This window comes from Watersipora subatra, chromosome 4, assembly GCF_963576615.1.
Source record: "Watersipora subatra chromosome 4, tzWatSuba1.1, whole genome shotgun sequence".
Lineage (NCBI taxonomy): Eukaryota > Metazoa > Bryozoa > Gymnolaemata > Cheilostomatida > Watersiporidae > Watersipora > Watersipora subatra.
The window spans coordinates 39,121,827-39,143,068 of record NC_088711.1 but is presented as its reverse complement, the minus strand read 5'-3'; the positions used below and the strand labels follow the sequence as shown (position 1 = coordinate 39,143,068).

The 21,242-nt window shown below is 36.4% G+C and overlaps 1 protein-coding gene across 1 annotated transcript; it reads left to right on the top strand.

Moving 5' to 3' along the window:
* The first annotated feature begins 3,406 nt into the window (after positions 1-3,406).
* Positions 3,407-20,124, top strand: LOC137395262 (putative methyltransferase DDB_G0268948). Its single transcript, XM_068082126.1, has 7 exons — positions 3,407-3,539; positions 6,958-7,130; positions 7,567-7,669; positions 9,837-9,947; positions 10,822-10,928; positions 13,164-13,301; positions 19,593-20,124. The coding sequence occupies exons 1-7, from the start codon at positions 3,408-3,410 to the stop codon at positions 19,678-19,680; spliced, it is 852 nt and encodes a 283-aa protein (XP_067938227.1). The 5' UTR covers position 3,407; the 3' UTR covers positions 19,681-20,124.
* The last annotated feature ends 1,118 nt before the right edge of the window (positions 20,125-21,242 follow it).

Below are 21,242 nucleotides of genomic sequence, written 5' to 3'. Positions count from 1 at the left end.
TACCCACGATCAATTTTGCCGTTTTTTCTTGAAGTTTATGCAGATTATCTTACTTTACCTGGGATTCGTTAAGAGCAACACTCCGAGGCAGTTCAATTAGAAGTTTTACGAGGTTTTACGGTACATTCTATATCACTCACGCTTTTTTAATAGATACTTATTGAATGTACACACGTATTCTGTGTTTAGGTCAAACGATGAATAGTTTTTTTGTAGCTCAGACAACGTATACGTTTAATTACAAGAATTTTTAAGACGATTTAAACATTCAACATTCCGACGTTGATTCAACACAGAATCAACGTCGGAAAACTATTCATCACGGGCTAGCTGGGTTACGCCACGCACTCAAGGATTTTCGCCACGCACATACAAAACAAAAACAACATGCGAATTTTGTTTTGTATGTGCGTGGCGAAAATCCTTGCACGCGTGCCCCGGCTAGCCCGTGCTATTCATCGTATCGCAATATAAATCAAATTTCACCAAACTTTTAGAAAAGTCGTTGACAAGAATATTTTGCCGATGGTGGTAATAACGACGCTTATGAATTACGAAAAGATGAAGTTTACCTCTATGGCTTTGAATAAAGTGATTTTCTAAAGCGATAACAACCGTTTCGGTAGCCGTTGGGCAAAAAAACAGTTCGAATTAACAGTGTTGAGTTCGAGTTATCTATAGCAATTTATCATTACGTGGGAACGGACCAAAGGAAATGTTCGAATTAACCATGTGTTCGAGCTATCCGTGGACGAGTTATCCATGTTTGACTGTATATTGGTATTAAGTTTTATAGCTACTTATAAATGATTTTTTACGATTACCTATTCTTAATGAGCCGGGCATTCATCTAGTAGTACATTTGTTGAGGTTGGGTGTAAAAGCTACTTATAAATGATTATTTACCATTACCTATTTTTAATGAGCCGGGCATTCATCTAGTAGTACATTTGTTGAGGTTGGGTATAAAAGCTACTTATAAATGATTATTTACCATTACCTATTTTTAATGAGCCCCGGCATTCATCTAGTAGTACATTTGTTGAGGTTGGGTGTAAAAGCTACTTATAAATGATTATTTACCATTACCTATTTTTAATGAGCCCGGCATTCATCTAGTAGTACATTTGTTAAGGTTGGGTATAAAAGCTACTTATAAATGATTATTTACCATTACCTATTTTTAATGAGCAGGGCAGTCATCTAGTAGTACATTTGTTGAGGTTGGGTATAAAAGCTACTTATAAATGATTTTGTTAAGCTATACAAGTACAAGCTCACTCAAGTTTGCAGAGACAAAGTTGATAAAAAGGAATGTTTTATACATCTTGAATTTTAATCATAAGTCTTTCCTAATCAGCTGCAAATGTTTTCATTGAGCATCTACACTCTCCTTACAGTATATCAGTTCCTGCATCTTCTAACATACCTTTTGCAGTCTAATTGTAAGTTGGAAGGTCGGCCAAGTCATTCCTGTGGTAAGACAAGCATTACAGGTTCTCTTATATGGTGAGTTTATATCAACATACGCAGACCTCAAATCACATGATGCCTTTCCAATTACTTTCTTGGTCAGACTAAATTGTACGCAATAAACAATAAATCATACTAACAAAATCTAGTAGTCAGGTGATGTTGGTGTTCTGGGTACAGGTTCAAGTCCAGCTCCGTGTCTTTTTGGGTTATTATGTACGCCGCATCACTACTGTCTCTGTATGCCTATTTGTTTACATATCCTATATGTTTTATCTTCTACAATAATATCCAATGTATTGGGAGCTTTGTGCTAATCGATATCTGAAGAGACAACACTCGGTGGACTAAATGCAGCATGTCAGAAGAGCTGTTATATGACTCAACAGAACAATTGTTTGCAATGATTACTAAATCTTTAGGGATAATCAGGGGTTTGAACTACACCAACTAGTGAGTACAAAACAACAGAATTTTTTCAAGTTTTTTGTTTTCTGTTTTCAAGTTACTGATCTTTACTATAATAAGACCCATATATTTGCTCATTTGTCTGTCCAAAACCATAGTTGAAGGTTGGAAAAAGATTACACTGTACAGGATTCGAACCCACAACTTCAGAACAAATGTGCAGATACTCACTCGCTGTGCACATGATGATCTCTCACGGCCCCGTTGGACTGTCAGGTCACTGGTATAATTAAAACTTACTAAATTATATATTCCATCAAGTAGACATATTGTGTATAATCTCTTGTGAAAACAAATGACAGGTGATTTATGACACTACCAGCCAGCACTTGTTATGTTCTGTCAATTAACAAGATAATGGTATAATTTATAACACAGCGGAGTACACATATTATTGGTTTACAACTGTGTTGACCTAATTAAATTGATCTTCAACAGAGACCAATGAATTGTCTCTTTTACTCAGACGGTTGAAGTTATAAGTACAACTCTCAGGCTATAGTTGGTAAGAAAATTGACAATCTGTTTCCTTCAACATTAATCTCCAAAGTTTTTCATAAATTTGAATACCAGTTTCATGAGTGGTTTTATAGATCTCAAAAAACTTCTTGTTTTTTAATCAGCCGCAAAGCAAAAGTTTAGAATATTATTTTCTATTGTTTACAATTCATTATAAAATAAGCAGACATGGTACATTTTGTCATTTTGCAGAACAAGACTAGAATTAATTGCTGTTCATCATATTTTTGTCCGAACCTGTATGAGAGAAAACTGTTTATCTGTTCTGCATCTTTTGCACCAATGCATTGGCGAAATATGAGACCAAAGGCTATGTTTATTTATGATTGAGTTTACATACATGTAGGTCTCATGGGCAGGAACAATTTGCTGAAAGTTGATGGACTATCTGCATTCGGAGAGTATGTGTAAATGGCTATCTCATTAAGGTCAGAGGTCACATGAATCTAAGGGTACCATGATAGTTGCATGGACTTTGTGAGATTTCCTACAAATATTGTAGAAAATGAGCTCTAAACTTGACCTGTGTACATGAGTACAGTTCTAGGTATGTCAAGTGATTACTCAAAGATGCAATAAAGATGGAGGAAAACTCTGACAAGATTATGAGCTATAGACTAAGAAAAATTACCTAAAGGCTACCTTATATGTTTTCAATTTGATCGATTCGTTGGTTTTACAGAGTTCAGAACTTGCTGACTCTCATGTATTATCTGTCTTTTACAAAGAGTCAGTTTTAATTTGATACTTTAAAACTCTGTTCTCCACAGATAAAACCAAAGCATCTTTTTAACTCTCTGCCTCTCGCTTGCCCAATTGACTCCCACTTTTAACCTTCGACCTTATGAAAATAGACAATTGCTCCTGAAGTCATTGACCTTTACGCCTTGTATTACTAGGAGCTGACCCTTTACCACTCTACTATCTTGTCAGGCCGCATCGGCAGCATGTCCATAAGGAGGTTTGATAGTAAAGAACATGCTGAAGCATACAAGAAATACAGACCTGTATTCGGGGAAGAACTGTTTGTTAGAATAATGGAGTATGTTTGGTCTTCTCCGGTTGCTCGCAAGCCTGAGGTAAGTTCTAGAACAGGGGTGTCCAAACTTTTGCAAAGTGGGCCAGATTTGGTGTGTTAAAAATTTAGGGGGCCAACCTTGGCGGCCATTTTTTACATATAACAGCAATTAATTTAAATAAATTTTACCGAGCCAATCTGTGTTTCATATTTGCTTTTTTAAATTTTAATTTCATCTATCTTAAGCATGTGTCTGGTTTGTTTGAAACATGCATATCAAAATTGAATTGACATTATAATTGAAATTTAATAATCACTTAACTTCAAATTTTTAACACTAAATTTTTTACTAACAGTTGAACAGAAGTAATTGCACTCTTGGGTACAAATTACATTTGAAACAAAAGAATATCTCACCATGGCAGTTTAATATTTATAGAATTTTTAAACACAATTACAGAAAAATGAACAATAGGCTTATCAACAAGTGCAGGGCTCATTTAAAATATGACAGTAACTATATATATATGTTGATTGGATTTTTAAATGTTTAATACGCAGGTAACAGTGCTTCTGCCCAATTTGGCAACCCTTTGAACCTTAGTGTTTTTTTTTCAGTGCGTGTCAGCAATGATATATAACCTCCACTGTGGAGGTTTATATCATTGGTGTCAGTAACCCTAAGCAATCTGTCCAATGATCTTTAAACTTTAAACCAAAGTCTTTAAACTTTTATCAAATATAGCTACACATGCTCATAATACAATGATATGTGGTAAAACATTCGTAAAAAAAGTCGAACCACCCACATCAAATGCCATCAAACAGAAAAAAACAGTGCGTCACCATTATTCGGGCCAAAACTATATTGGAAAATTATAGTTAGTATCCTAAAATTCTTTATTTGCATCACAATCCTTTATGACCTATTAACAAACGAGTCGAATCTATTTTTCGCGATACGGTTCTAATAAAATTTGTTATTAAATCGAAGGAAGTAAAGATATTTGAAAACTGTTACAAATGGATGAGACATTTCTGGTCAAACATCCTGTGCAAGAATTAATCTGATTGGTTTACGCTGTTGCTTAGAAACTGCTTTTGTAAGCAAAGCCATGTGAATGCCAGAATTCCGGCCAGTAGGGATTTCGACACACCCTACGCAATGCTGGCAAATCGACCGTTAGGGTTCAAAGGGTTAATTCTACAGGCTGGCCAGACGTTATTGATTTTATGACAGAGGCTGCGGGCCGGATGAAAATTGACCCCGGGCCTCACTAGAAGATGCAGTCGAGATAAGGAAATTCATACAATTACTGGTCATATAAACTGCTAGATACGACTGGTTGTTCTTTTCCTACATTGTAAATTCACAATTTTACAAATCTTTGTTTCCTCATAGTATTGATATTAGGATTGCCTGTTATCATAATTGAATTAAAAAAATAACTGTAAAGATTTGCTTTGAACACTACTAAAGGAATCAAAGAGTTAGGAGTCAGAACATTGCGGTGATAATATTAATAATGCTAACACTTTGATTGTTCTGGTTCACCTGAGTGTATATTATAGGTTATAAGAGATACATGTACATCTGTCTGTCTGGATATTTTGTCACTTGCTTATGACAGTAGGTTAAAACTCATATCATTAGCGCTCAATACAGTAGTCGCTAATTTAGGTCAAAGGTCAGCACTCCACAGGGCTGCGCTGCTTGTAATTGAGCTACCCTAGACTTGAATGACATTGCACAAATGGACTTGGTAGTCTTTGCTGAGCGGGAAAGCCCGCAATAACTTACAAAATTTGCTATCAGCTAAACATAAGTATTGCTTGCGTGTAACTCAAACATTCAAACTCTTCTAAAGGAGAAAGAATGGAGAGGGGAGGCAGTAAGTAAGGGGAAGGGGAATAAAAAGTATACAAATGGAGAAAAAAGTTGAAGAGAAAGGAAGGAACCAGTAGGGGAAGGGAAAGTGCTATAGAAGTTATGAGGAAGCAGGAAGAGCAGAAAAGGAGGAAGGAGCCTGGTGTTGCTGCAGCCACTACATTGTCCTTTGCAACACCTTCAAACTTGCTACAGTTCATGGTGTTTGCTAGAAAGCATTTCTCCATATTGCACATTTTTGTGCACCGACAGGATGCACAAGTAAGTCTGTGTATGCAGACACAATCAAGTGAACATCTCTCCATATACATGCCTGTGTATGGAGACATAATCAAGTGAACATCTCTCCATATACGTGTCTGTGTATGCACACACAATCGAGTGAACATTGTTCCATATGCAAGCCTGTGTATGCAAACATAATCGAGTAAACATTCCTCCATATACACATCTGTGTTAACTGACATAATCAACAAACATCCTTCCATAAGCATGTCTTTCAACCAAGACAGAATCTTCCATCTACAGAAAGAAGCATATAATGTGAAAAAAATTTAAATGGAATCTCTAGTTTACACGGCCCAAAGCTTGACATCAGCATTCTTGGACTAATTATTTTACCTGAGCTGGTAATCAAATTTTAGCAGTTGACAGGCAGCACAAAGTAAACACTATCATGCCTGCCATGCTAACGCAGGTAACTTGAGCAAAATCCTGAGGCATATTCCCTGCCTGTAGAGAGTTGTAAAGGTGACCTTAGATAGATAAGATTTGTCAAATTTAGTGAAATAATAGATATCGACTGTAACCGTGTGGGCCTATGGATTCTGTCATAGATAGCTACACATGAGGTGATTGAATCTCAATTGAGAATCTCTTAAAATTTAATGAAAATATATAGTATTGTTTGCCTTCCCTTGTATACGTGATGGTATATATTAACAAGACAGTTGCTGGAAATCTTGATAAACATATCAGTGCTATACTTTAAGAGGCATAAATGTGAGAAACTTCTTTGTATGCACTTGTTGTGCAGCTCTTCAAAATGGACTTAGGTCACTTAGTTATTCATTAACCTACTGACATTGACTACAGTCAGCAGTAGTTTTATAGACTTTTGTGCTAGCTCAACTCTCATCATGGTGATCTGTTTTTGTCCAGCCAAGACATCTGATCTCCGATGATAATACGGTAAAGGTCATTAACAGGTCACATGACAGGACAAATTATAAGTAGAACTATTCTACTCATACAAATACTTATAGTATTTGTCAAAAAAGATGCAAAGTCAGTTTAAAATATTGCAACATGTCTTGCAAAAATTTTATGTCTGTAAGGAATGTTCTAGAAAGGTTAGGCATTATGGATAACAAAGCTTGATATGAATGTGCTTTTTAAGGCCTTACTATTGATAAACCGTTTGTTACTGTTCAGTTTGTTTAGAAATCATGTTTTACATAAAAGGTCTGATAATCCATCTTTATGTCTGTACTCCTAAGAGACGCGCAAAGATGATGTTTTCTTTGAGTAAACTAGCTGTGCTGTGCATAAGATTACTTTTGCATAGAAAGCTGTTATGTTCTTGGTACAGGGTTTGACATCCAAAGCTGACAGACTTTCTTTGGCGGCAGATATTGGTTGTGGATCAGGGCAGTCAACCAAGGGTCTGGCAAAGTTTTTTGAGTCTGTGATTGGTCTGGATGTGAGTAAGGAGCAAATACAGCAGGCTATCGCAAACAACACATTAGACAACATCCAGTTCAAGTATGGTCATTTGTAGGGCTGACCCATTATATCATGGCTACAAAGTGTATATTGACCCCTGATTAGCACTATTTAACACTGACCTTAGCATATCTTTTATGTTTCTAATACATGCTTATGGGCCAAGTCAAAGTGAGAGTTCAGTAGTTACTTACTTACTTACTTACTGACTTACTTACTTACTGTTTGATTAAGTATATGAGATTAAAGTTAACCCTTTAATTCTCAGGTGTCATAAGTTATCATAATTTCCAACTGATACACTTGTCCTTATGTGTTGTCGCTGCTACAGTTGCCTCACTAAAGCAGCATACTATTTTGCACATATATTCATATTAATTAGATTAATCCCCAGGCTTGACATCTGACCATTAAGGTTTTTTAAAGCTGATCTTATGTTGATGCTTTAGTTGTCTTTCTCAACCAAATCTTGCAGAGTGTCAACAGCGGAGGATTTACCCTTAGATGCTGTCTCAGTTGACCTGGTAACTGTTGGTATGGCTCTGCACTGGTTTGACTGGCCAACATTTTATAAGGAAGTAAGATGAGTATGCTTGTTATGTCTGTTTAAATGTCAGTATGACACATTTCAGTTCAATCACTAATTGATACACAAATTTCTAATGTAAACTTTTTATACTACATCATTGAGATGTGCTGCAGAAATACTTGGTTTGAGAGAAAGTAGTTGTTTCTAGAGGAGATTTTGTTGTCTGAGATGAAGTTCATGGTCACTTATCTGTATTTGGAAACCTGACATTAAACTGTATAATATATTAGATTACATAGCACATTAAACAATACCATATATCAGATGGTATCACACATTAGTCTGTGCCACATATAAAACTGTGTGACACATTAAGTTGTGTCACACATTAAACTGTGTTATACTTTGGACCGAAACGCATATTAGCTGGTATTGCACATAAGAATGAGCCACATATTACACTTTGTCACACATTAAACTGTGTCACATATTAGACTGTGTATCATATTAAACTGTGTCACATATTAGACTGTGTATCATATTAAACTGTGTCACATATTAGACTGTGTCACATATTAAACTGTGTCACACATTAAACTGTGTTCACATATTAGACTGTGTATCATATTGGACTGTGTCACATATAAGAGTGCGCCACATATTATACAGTGTCTCACATTAGGCAGTGTTGCTTACTAGGCTGTTCAGAACATTAGACTGCAGTATAGCAATATAAAAGAGCTTAATACAAATTCATTTATTTTGACAGATAACTTCTTTTTTTGGTCTTATATACATATAGAAAGAATGTATAGTTTCTAGCATACGAGAAAAAGCCAAACTAATTATCAACCACTGTGTGGGTTTTTGTCCGTCGATCGCTGACTATTTTCCTAACACTTTTGTTGCTGTATGCTGCTAAAATTAACATATAGTGTCTTTAGATGTGACCTTGTCTTCTTGGGTCTTCTCTCTTCTTTTAAATACGTCATGCAAAAAAATAATTTTATTAAAAGACAAATGACTTATGGCACAATAGTATTTTCATTACATAATATTTGTTAATATAACAAGTTTGATTGCCATGTACACTTCAATTATTGAAGCATCCGTGTTGATCCCAAATTCAATATTCAATATTTTGCTAGTCGTTGCTAGCTAAAACAGTTAGGCTAGACAAATCATATGTAGTCAGTTGAGTTGGATAACCAGAACAGGTCAGATCAACTGAGGCGATTAATCAGAAAAGGTCAGGTGAGGCGGGATGTTGTCATAGACCTCATGCTGCCAATGCTGCCAAGAGTTTAATAAAATAAAACCAAACAATTAGACATGAATTCTGAGACAAATTGATGAACCAGATGATATGTAAATTTGTATTTTTATATGCCTACTCCATCAGTTGTTTCCGTTTACTGCTGTTGAAATAAAAGTTGTAACAGAAACCGCTATATCCCTTTACTGCCTGACAAGGAACCATACCACTTTGAGCATTTAAAGCAAATATATATTTTTCATAAAAAATATATATTTTTCATAAAAAAATATACATATATGTATATATAATATATACATATATGTATATATAGTTAATATGTCATAATATATACATAGTCATAAGTGTGCATACAAATTAACTGCATCAAATGAGTCATGCTCATTTGATGCAGGTAAACTGTATTAACTCAAAGTAAAATTCACTACGTATTATTTCCAAGATGCATATTCTAAAATGCATCTTGAATTTGGAGTTTGGATTTGGAAAGATGCAAGATACAGTGCAAGATGCAGTTTGCACTGTATCTTGCATCTTCTTAAAAGAAGGCAGTGCAAATGGCTCTGGCCTCCTCAAAAAAGACCGCCTCGGTAACAGGGTAGTCCTTCATCTGCCGGGTCGGTCACAAATCGGTCCTCTTTTCTGCCAGCTCAGTGGCCTACCGGCTGTATTTTCAGCTGGCTCGAATGCCAGCTCGATTTCTCGTTGGCTCAACCTTGCGAGGCCTATTTGCGAATCTATCGGTTCAGAGGGTCTGAGCCGGCCTTTACGGCTCAGCCTCTCCGGCTGTGGTTGCTGGCTTCCCTTGGCCCTGGGCCTGGCTATTGCCTGCCATTACAATATCACAAGAGTTTGTTAAGACCTGTTCTCAAAGTTACTACTTATACCAAAAGCTACTGACATGATGGAATTACCTATCAACAGATATATTTTTGTGCAGGTAGACCGAATTCTTAAACCAGGAGGAGTTATTGCTATTTACATGCATAGCTTGTGGCTTGAAGTCATAGACCATCCTAAAGCTCCGGATCTCACATCATTTTTAACAGCGGTATGTAAAGGTTTTTATGGTTGACTATAACCTTGCTTATTTTTACTATTCATGGTATAACTTGGAAAAAAAACTATATCTAAATTGTTTTATTGAATCAAAATATTTATTAGGTAGTTTATTTGAGTTTTAGTAATATTTGTCATTCTCTGGTTGTAAGTTGAACCTAACTACCAGATATATAAGTTTATAACTACCAGATGCCAACACCATTATATAACTTGCATATACACATGTCCAAGTTATATAATCGTCCTATTGAATTACACTTAGCAAAATGTGCTGTTAATGTGCCACCGACTTCAATAATGAAGCATTCTTGCAGCAATTCATGGAAAAGTATTTTTTAGACATAAAATGCACTTTTATTTTACTAAAATCGCATATACACTTAGTGAGTAGCTTAAATAATACAAGTTTTTGACATTTAAAGCAGTTTTGGAAGTCGGTTTAAAAATATTTGCGGTTTTAACAGGTTTAATTGTGTTATCATTTGTGCAAACAGGAAAAGTGCGATGATCCTAAAATGGAAAACAAACTTACATTAAAGGGTATCTGTGCTATCTTGTAAGAGTTGTCTTACACTGTATGAAAAATTTATAGAAATATGCTCAATGAAGCTTTGTTCGGTGATGCAGAAACTATATTCTGAGATCGGATATATATTTTTAACTATACCTCATCTAAACTCTCTTTATCATAACATTGACTTTAAAAAATTATGATGATGATAAGAAACTTTGACAAATTCAAACTTTTTCAAATGGCCCAAAGGTCTTCGTGTTTGTAGTTGAGAGAAGTTGTATCCATAATAGTCATAATAATAAAAGATCTCATTCGTAAGTGCAAGCTAGATAAAAGTCATTTGTTACAGCTTGTGAGGGAGGAGCCTATATATAGCTACTGGCACGATAGAGATAGATGTGTAGATGCTAGGTATACAGAAGAGGGCTTACAGATACCTTATCCTGATACTGAGAGGTGAGCATTCTTAATATCCTGATATTAATAGGTAAGCATTCTAAATATCCTGAAGAGCATTCTTAATATCCTGAAACTAATATCCTGATACTGAGAGGTGAGCAATCTTAATATCCTGTTACTGATAGGTGAGCATTATTAATACTCTGAAACTAATAAGTGAGCATTTTTAATATCCTGATACTGAAAGATGAGAATTCTTAATATTCTGATACTGAAGAGTGAAAATTCTAAATATCCTGATACTAATAGGTGAGAATTTTTAATATTCTGATACTGCTAGGTGAGAATTCTTAGTATTCTGATACTGAAGAGGGAGAATTTTTAATATTCTGATACTAATAGTTGAGTATTCTTAATATTCTGATACGAAATAGCAAGAATTCTAAATATCCTGATACTGAGAGGTGAGCATTGTTAATATACTGATACTGAGAGGTGAGCATTATTAATATCCTGATACTGATAGGTGAACATTATTAATATCTTGATACTGAGGGATGAGAACTCTTAATATTCTGATAGTGAGGGGTGAGTATTCTTAATATCCTGATACCGAAAGGTGAGTATTCTAAATATCCTGATACTAATAGGTGAGAATTCCTAATATCCTGATAGTGAGGGGTGAGTATTCTTAATATCCTGATTTTAATAGGTGAGCTTTCTTAATATCCTGATACTGAGAGATGAAAAATCTTAATATTCTGATAGTGAGGGGTGAGTATTCTAAATATCCTGATACTGATAGGTGAACATTATTAATATCCTGATATTGAGGGATGAGAACTCTTAATATTCTGGAAGTGAGGGAAAAGTATTCTTAATATCATGATACTGATAGGGGAGCATTCATTTAATGGCAATTATTTAATGACACATAAGAAATGCTTACAGAGTATCAAGTTAGAAATTGAAAAACGTTATTTGCATATATTTGAGAGATCATACATGTTACCAAACTTACCCTGGTACACAGCCAGCATTTAAACCTTAAAACAGTCAAACATGGATAACTCGCCCTCAGATAGCTCGAACACATGGTTAACTCGAACGGTTTTGTTTGGTCCATTCCCATGCAATGATAAATTGCTTCAAATAACTCGACCTCAACTTCGTTAACTCGAACAGTTTTTTGCCCAAAGGCTATCGAGACGGTTGTTATCGCTTTAGAATATCACTTTATTCCAAGCCGTAGAGATAAACCCCAACTTTTAGTAGTTCATAGGCGTCGTTATTACCATCATCGGCAAAATACTTTGGTCAATGACTTTTCTAAAGGTTTGGTGAAATTTGATTTTTACTAAACATCCGCTTAGCGATAGTCCTACGAAGGTTAGGAAAAGCGAGGTAGACCTTCGCATAAACTTCAAGAAAAATCGGCAAAATTGATCTTGGTTAAAACACTCAAAAGAAAAAGATGTATTTTCTTCGAAGCATTTCAACAGCAATAAAGTTTTACCAATTTTAATCTGAAAATGTTTTGGCAGTCACATCACATAAAACAACAAACAAATTGCAAGTGATAGAAAAATCTCTATACTTTCTGATAAAAAATTTTAAACTTTACATTAGAAGCATTTAACTTGAAACAAGCAATTCATGCTTTTGATTTGTATTATAGTTTGTTTATGTAAATGTATCTACTAATAAATACATGGACTTATGACAGTGCTCTGATAACTTGAGCGCTCTGATGACTCGAAAACTTTCACTCGGTCCCGGGAAGTTTGAGTTATCCACGTTTGATTGTATAAGCATCTAAACTGCTTTAATACATAGCCCAGCATTCATATCTTATTATGAGCACTTTAGCTTATCTTGATACATTGCCCAGCATTTATATTTTGATATGAACACCTGAACTTACTCTTATATATAGTCATAAGTTCTTGTGTTGACATGATCACCTGAAATTACCCTGATACATAACCATATGCTATTATCTGTTGCCATATATATGTTCTTAAGATATCAAACCGATTGTATACAACTCTGTAGCTACTAGACAAACAGCTTCACTTAACACCTTTCACCACTAGACCAAAGCGTATAGTAATTGTCAGTATCATCTGTCGAAATAGTCATACTGTGTACTTGGTAGGATGGGAAGTTTCTTTTTACAGTAGCAGCAGTTATGATACGCTCAGCAGCTATAGCCAGAGGATACAACTACAATTACTTAGATCAGATGGTCAGAGAAATACTGCTAGTATAAGTTAAATGAACATATTGCAGAGATGAAAGCATGGCTTTGTATATTACCACAAACATTGAGGGCCTTTTTGGCTATCTAAGCACAGGATCTCCACTCAACTGCTACAGAAATGCGCATGAAGAAAAATGGGACACATTTTGGAGTGACACTATCAACAGGTACTGTTTTGGCTTATTTTGGAGTGACACTGTCAACAGGCACCTCTGTGTAGAGCTGTGTTTTTGTGTATATAATATTAGACGTGCCACTTTGGCGTGCAACTCTAGACTGCTTTATCACCATAAGATAGGATTGCATAGGATAGATAATGAGCTAACAATAAGGTCACCTATGATGATGTACGGTTTATATAAACAAACACTATTCCACAACACTACATATCTTATTCATTTTACTGAATTTAGAAAATGTTGTAAAAGACTAACAATGATTGATAAGTTAAGCTATTTAGCGACAATCAGAAATATTATAGACAATAAAATGTAAATATTATGTAAGCACAACAATTATTTACTGTAAAGCTCAAAATTTGGAAATGTGATAAATTAGAGTAAGTGGTTAAACCACCTAGACCCTATAGACTAGTATTTCCTTTTCCCAACCAGTGCTTGAACCACGTAGTTGCCATAGCTATCAGGAGGTTAAACACATCACAGAAATCGTCGTGGAGGCATTGACCTTCCTGTAGAACCCACAGCGATGCCAGCAGACCCTCAGATGTTGCCAGATGTGTTAGATTGACATGCTTCTTGTTCGGAAGCACTTGTGCTCAAAGGGAAGACTTTTACAAAGGTGGAGTTGCGTCGCACTGTCTTTTCTCTACTATTTTCACAAACTATGTCCGAACCTCGCTTCCCTATCACTGTATGGCTTTCTTTTCCATAGTTTGCATCTAGCTTTCGTTTCTTTTCTTTCCTAACAATAACTTATCTCCTACTTCAATGTCACTATCTTTTGCTTGTCTACGGTCATCAGCATATGTTTTGTTTATGATTTTAGAAAGAGCTTCCTTATCTTTTGCCTTGTCATAAATAGCGGAATCATGTTCAACGCCTAGTGCAAAACGTTTTGTTCTCATTTCTCTACCACACAGCAATGTAAATGAAGCTACCCCTGTACTGCTATGAGGTGTAGACCTGTAAGCTTGTAAAAACCTTTTGATTATTTTACCTAAATCTTGAACATTCTCATGAGCTATTTTGAGAGCTTTCAGTAATGTCTGGTTACATCTTTTGGCCTCACCATTGGTAGAAGGCCACAAAGGCGCTGTAGACACCCATCTAATGTCGTGATCATTCAGGTAACTCTGAAACACCTCTGACACAACCTGTGGCCATTATCTGTTCTGAGTGCTTCACAATAGTTAAATCTAGTAAACACAGTGTCAAGAAATTCAAATATGCTTTCTGTCTTTGTTGATCATAGAAAAGCACTCACAATATCTACTATAGTAATCCACTAGGACAATAACTGACTGACCATTTGGCAATGGGACTAGAAGGTCAGCAATAAGAAAAGACCATGGCTTACTTGGAAGCTGTTTCATGCTTAGTGGTTGGAGAGCAGTTGGCTGACTGACAGTCATACAATCTATGCAGCTCTTACAAGGTTGCTCAGCTTGCTTATCCATACCTGGCCACCATACTTTTGACCTCAAGTGCTGTTTTGTTTTGACCAAACCCATATGTCCTTCAAGAGCCAGTCTGACTAACTGATCTCTCTGGCTTACTGATATTACTATTTCATTACCCCTAAGCAAAGCATTATCCACTTCAGACAGCTATGTGATTATAGAGTGATACGCTATGCCACATGCCTTGTGTGTGTTTTCTGTCAGAGCCTTAGCCACAGCTTGTATTTCAGGACATTCTTTTGAGTGCTGAACAACCTCAGCCCGCTTAAGAGCTACAGGAACTGAGGCCATTGCTCTTTCTTTGGCATATTGGTCGCCAAAATTGGCTGCTGTACAAGATAAAGCGCCATCTCTAACAGTAGCTACCAGTCTAGACAGTGGGTCAGCAATGTTGCCTGACCCTGGTCTATAAGTAACCCTAAACTGAAAAGCTTGTAATTTCAATGATCACCTCTCAATTCTAGGTACAGGCTTTGAACTAGAATTGTTGAAAATATACTCTAGTGGCTTATGATCTGTTCCTCACTGAAATCCTGTGCCCAAAAGGTAAAGTCTGAAGTGTTCACATGACTATACTAGAACCAAGGCTGCTCGCTGTGTCTGCATGTGCTTCTGCTCTGTAGGAGAAAGTGATTGGCGGCCACAAGCTATAACCCTATCATGTCCATTTTGAACCTGAACATATACAGCACCTATACCAAATGGTGATGCAATACGCCTAGTGCTACTACACTTACGGTCAAAGTGGGCCAAAGTTTCACTATTAGACATCAGTTCTTTGATTTGACAAAACGCAGCATTTTGTGCGCTGCCCCATGAAAAGCAAGCACTTTTAACCATGAGTTGGCGTATTGGTTCAGATATTGTAGCAAAGTCTGGTATGAATTTTCCAACAAAACTCACTAGTCCCATAAAGCTTCTACAATCAGTAGCATTAGTAGATGCTTGGAAGTCAATTATGGACTTTATTTTGTCTGGGTCAGATGACACGCCTTTATCTGACACCACATAGCCTAAGAATTTTGTAGAAGATGTCCTAAACCTACGTTTGCTACGATTTGGTGTTAGCCCTACGCCACTGAGCCTCTTCAACAAAGCATTAATCTCTTGTCGTGTTCTTGTAGACTACTTGCATGTAACAGAATATCATCTGCCATGTTTTGAACTCCTTCAAGACTTGCTAAGGCTTGCTGCATCACATATTGAAAGTGCTCTAGACTAGCGTTGACCCCCATAGTCAGTCTTTTATACCTGTAGATACCAAAGGGTGAGACAAAGGTTGTTATCTCCCTCGACCCATCCTCTATCTCCTTTTGATGAAACCCTTGTTTGAGATCCAACTTTGAAAAACCTTACTTCCTTCAAGATTAGCCAGGATTTCTTTAATAACAGGTATTGGGTGCCTTTCACGCATAATTGCTTCATTTGCCTTTCACATGTCAACCGTTTACCTGACATTGCCGTTGTTCTGCATAACCGCAACTAAAGGACTCATCCATGATGTACCAACCCCCAACAAGCTCTATGATGTCATTCGCTAACAACTCGTCAATTTTTGCTTTCACTATAGAACGAATATCTAACGGTAGCCTACGCACTGGTTGAGCCACTGGAGTTACACTAGTGTCAATATGAAATTTTGTGCTGTCCCCCTTTAGTTTTCCCACCCTCTAAATACTTTTGGAAAACACTTCTGGATCACCCTTCACTTTGTTCTTGTGGTTGTGTTCTCTGTGCCTTGCACCACCCACAGTGGAAACAGTTTCTGGCTCGCTAGTTGACATTTTATCTATCTTCTCATCTATCTCCACTTGGTGTGCCACTATTATCAATTCCTTTAAGACTGACTATTTTTCATTTGGCATAGCTCCAATTCTGTCTCTAATGGGTCTGCTGTTTACTCCTATACGGGATTGTTCCACAAGATTTTCTTCTAAGGTTGCAGCAAACTCACATGATTTAGCCTGAGCTCTCAACCTGACAACAAAGTCACTCATTGACTCTTCGTTACCCCTTCTCACTTCGCGGAACTTTGCCCTCTCCATCATCTTGCTCGTAGACACACCAGAGTGAGACACAAGAGATTTCAACTGGTCGAATGACTTATCCATTGATTTATCCGACGCCGTAAGATCTGACAGCGTCTCATACTGGCTTTCCTGTTGACCCATGATAAGTATATGCTTCTTCTTGTCATCTGCAGTTTTCTAGATAATGAAATAACTCCCCAGTCTTTCAACAAAGGCTTCTGCCTTGCCGTTAAATACTGGCACAATGCTTGCCATTGCCACGTCAAAACTATACTCTTAGATTATCATCGCCATTATAAAGTTGTGTTTTTGTGTATATAATATTTGACTCGCCGCTTTGGTGTGCAACTCTAGACTGCTTTGTTAGCATTAGATAGGATAGCATAGGATGGATAATGAGCTAACAATAAGGTCAACTATGATGACATACTATATATATATATATACATATATATATATATATGTATATATATATATATATGTATATATATATATATATATATATATATATATATATATATATATATATATATATATATATAAGATGGCGGTAGGGTACTCAAAAGTGTACAGCAGACAGTGAAGGAGGAAGAGCAAAGCATCAAAGCCTATGCAGCCTTTATGGCCACTTCAAATAAGTTGCTAGCTGAATTTCAATCGCCGCTCTTACAATGGACCTTTGCCCTGATGAGGAGGAAATTGACTGGCACATGAAACCTCTTCATGGTGCTTACCACCGACAAATATCTAAGGTTGGCGATCTTCACCAGACATACATGTATATGTGGCTGAACAAAGGAAACCTAACGGCCAATACAGAGTCGCTAACCATGGCAGCCCAGGAGCAAGTGCTCCCAACAAGGCAACTCCAAACAAAAATCTTTCACACTAGAGACGATCCTAGATGCAGACTGTGCAAAGATGCACCTGAGACCATCCATCACATCATCAGTGGATGCAAGCAGCTAGCAGGAAATGCATACACTGAGTGGCATAACCATGTCGCAGGTGTTGTGTATAGAAGTCTATGTGATGAGTATGGCCTTAATAAACCACAACGCTGGCCGGGAAACTCCTGTTAAGGTCAATGAAAATGATTGCGCTAAGATCCTCCGGGACTTCTACATCCGGACTGACAAGCATGTCCTAGCAAACCAACCAGATATAGTGGTGGTAGACAAGGAGAACAAGAGAGCTACTATAATAGATATAGCAGTACCCAATGACTACAATATAGATAGCAAAGAAAAAGAAAAGGTAGAGAAATATCTCCCTCTTGGAGAAGAGATTGAAAAATGCTGGGATGTAAGAACAACTGTAATCCCCGTAGTCATTGGGGCACTGGGCGCAATAACACCGGCGCATAAAATGTGGCTTGCCCAGATACCAACAGCAATCAACTCAGGTGAGTTGCAGAAAAGTGCCCTACTGGGAACAGCTAAGATCTTGAGGCGAATGCTCAAACTCCCAGGCCTCTGGTAGGAAACCCGAGTTAGAGCAGAAACTACCACCTATACGGTTTAACCGGGGTGAGGCAACAACTTTTTTATATGTATACAAATACTATACCACAACACTACACTCTTTACCTTATTTTGGAGTGACACTGTTAACAGGTAGTTCTTTACCTTATTTTGAGCTGATCCCATAAACAGACACTTACTTTATTTTGGATGAACTATCAACAGCTACTTACTTCATTGTAGCTAATCCCCTTATCTGCTTTTGATTTAATTTTCCCATTTAAAAAAATACTTACCTGTACACAACTAATCTCCTTAGACATATATGTATTAATAATATAACATCAAAGATACCTTACCTTTTCTAGCTAAACTAGTTTTTTGTCTCTTTGAACTTTTGGCTTTCATCAGCCTTCTCTTTAAAACTAAGGCTAGCTTTCTACACACTGTTTATTCAGCCGAACACTAAGAAATATGCTAGGAAAACAGACGGTTTTAGAAAAATCGTAGTTTTGAAACATTTTGTTGGATTAGTCATTAGAGAAGACAAAACCTAATCCAAAAATATTAATACTCACGTAAACAAGCTGAGCCCTTACATTAAGGATGCTGGTCTCACCATTATAAAGTGTCAATGATTTATGCTGTCAACTCAACACTAACGACAGTAAAGCAACCATTTTAAGATTTTTAGCTCAAAACACAACAGTAAGTGTTTAAAAAAATTAGAAGGGATTTCTACTATATCCAAAATCTCATAGAATTCTACTAATTACTAAAACAGAAGTATTAAAATGAGTATGACTCACATTATAGCTGCCCATGAGAATAGAACACAGGCTACACCAGTTTACTCTACATATTAGAATGTGTCACATTTTAGACTGTGTCTTATAGTAAACTGTGTTTCACATTAGACTGTCACTTATTAGACAGTTCGGAGCATTAGACTGTGTCCGTCCACTTCACAATTGAGATGCTTAAAAGGAGATAGCGGTGAATCAGAGTATTAGCTACTATCTCGTAATGTCTTCATTTATATTTTTACTGACATAAACACTCATAAGTTACTCATATAGTTACTAAAGTTAATATAGTATTCTGTTACTAATTTCAATATGTACAGCATTTTTATAAAATTTTGGACGATTTTTACCTTCTTTTTTTCATTGTATAATTACAATGGTTTCTATACCAAGACATACGATTTTTTCGCCATACGATGCCAGCCTTGGAACGGATTAACATCGTATCTCGAGGGTGCACTGTATCTCGTAATGTCTTCATTTATATTTTTACTGACATAAACACTCTATATTTTAGGTTTTGTGAACTGTATGGATCAACAGACATGAGTTCACCACTCAAGTACAAACTGCAAGTATACCTTCTTCTAGGAAGGAAGCCATAGACATAGCCACCATTAACTAGTAAAGCCTATGACACCTGCTATAGTATATCTATTTTTAATATGGTAGAAGCTAAACCTTTCTCTAACTTCAAATGGCTGTCAACAAAGCTACCAGAAACATGCTACTGTCAGCTTGCTAAAATTTATTCCAAATAGTATAATTGTTGCTGTTTTATTAATTATAGTAATTTATAACATATTGTTGGGAATGTAGTAGCCAAGTGACATTTTTGACAATTTCTAAAATTTAATCTAGAATATCTGCTATTTGCTAGTCAGGATATTTTTATGCTAGACTTTAGTTTCCTTGTAGGCTGTTTACTATTTGCTAGTTAATATAGCTATTCGCTAGTTAATATAGCTGTTTGCTAATTATTGATTTTCTTCTAAACCATTGCTAATTGCTAGTTGAGATAGGTTTTTGCTAGTCATTAGTTTTAAATATTGCTCATACTGTAAGTTTTTGAATAGCAATTGACAAGTCTAGACTACAGACTAAAGAATGAACATGCATAAAAAATTTAGAATGTTTAATATTCAGGAATAGCTAAGCAAATATAACACATGTGCGGGTGAATTTTGTTTCTAGTCAAGCCTGTATTCCCTGGTTGCAAAAGTTAGGCGACTAGTTTTGAACACCTTGGGATTTGGGGGCGGTGTAAGCCCCCCAACAGGGTTCGGGACAGCACCTAGTAGCTCTGAACATTTTAAGCATCAACAATCCTCCAAGTATGCATAAATGCAATCAATTGTAAGCATCAAAATCTACTCTTAAAATAAAATCTTGAGAGTCACTGATTGATTGATTACAAATGATCAGGCTGTGTTGCTCATGATCAGCCTGTTTATTTAAGTGGCAGAATCAACCACAACACCTAGTTACTACACCACAAGGCTTACCTGGAGAAGAATGCAGTTAATTTTTTTGTTTGTTCATTATGCTATAGTCAACATTCATCTAAATAGCTAAGAGCTCTCTATTTCTCAACAAAAGGGCTTTTTGAAGCAAGTTTGCAATGATACAAGTTTTATATGATAAGGAAAATGCAAGTTTGAGGGTCAACTTCACACCTCCACTATAAGCAATAAAGTTCAGTTTCCAAGTGTTAATAAAGTCTCCCAAGATCACCCATTTGACAAGATCACCACGGAGACAATATAGAGCGCTAGTTGCTCGTAAATTAGTTGTTAAAAATTCTAACTGAATGAGCTTAGACTGCAATTCGTAGTACTTAGCCGCCGTAAATAACTAAAAAGTTGAGCCAGCTCAGCCACCCAGCCGCTCCAGAAAATACGGGCCTGTTCCTATTGATTTAATTTGCCTTCAATTTTATACTTCTTAATGATATATACAATTATTCTCTCACCGTGTTAATTAAGTGAATGATTATGTCTACTCAAACTCCCAGGTCTCCTACCATAGACCCCGGGAGTTTGAGCACTTATCATAACTGTCACATCGCAAGATCATGGCTGTTCCCAATTACATCTTTTCTGCAACTAACTTGTATTGATTGCCGCTGGTACTTGGCTAAGCCACATTTGATGTGCAGGTTTGTGGA

Bases quoted from the DNA above. Each gene is read 5' to 3' on its own strand.
- LOC137395262 (XM_068082126.1), top strand. From the start codon at position 3,408: ATGTCCATAAGGAGGTTTGATAGTAAAGAACATGCTGAAGCATACAAG. The intron at 9,948-10,821 runs GTATGTAAAGGT...CATTTGTTACAG, and splicing joins TCACATCATTTTTAACAGCG to CTTGTGAGGGAGGAGCCTAT. The intron at 10,929-13,163 runs GTGAGCATTCTT...AACATATTGCAG, and splicing joins CCTTATCCTGATACTGAGAG to AGATGAAAGCATGGCTTTGT.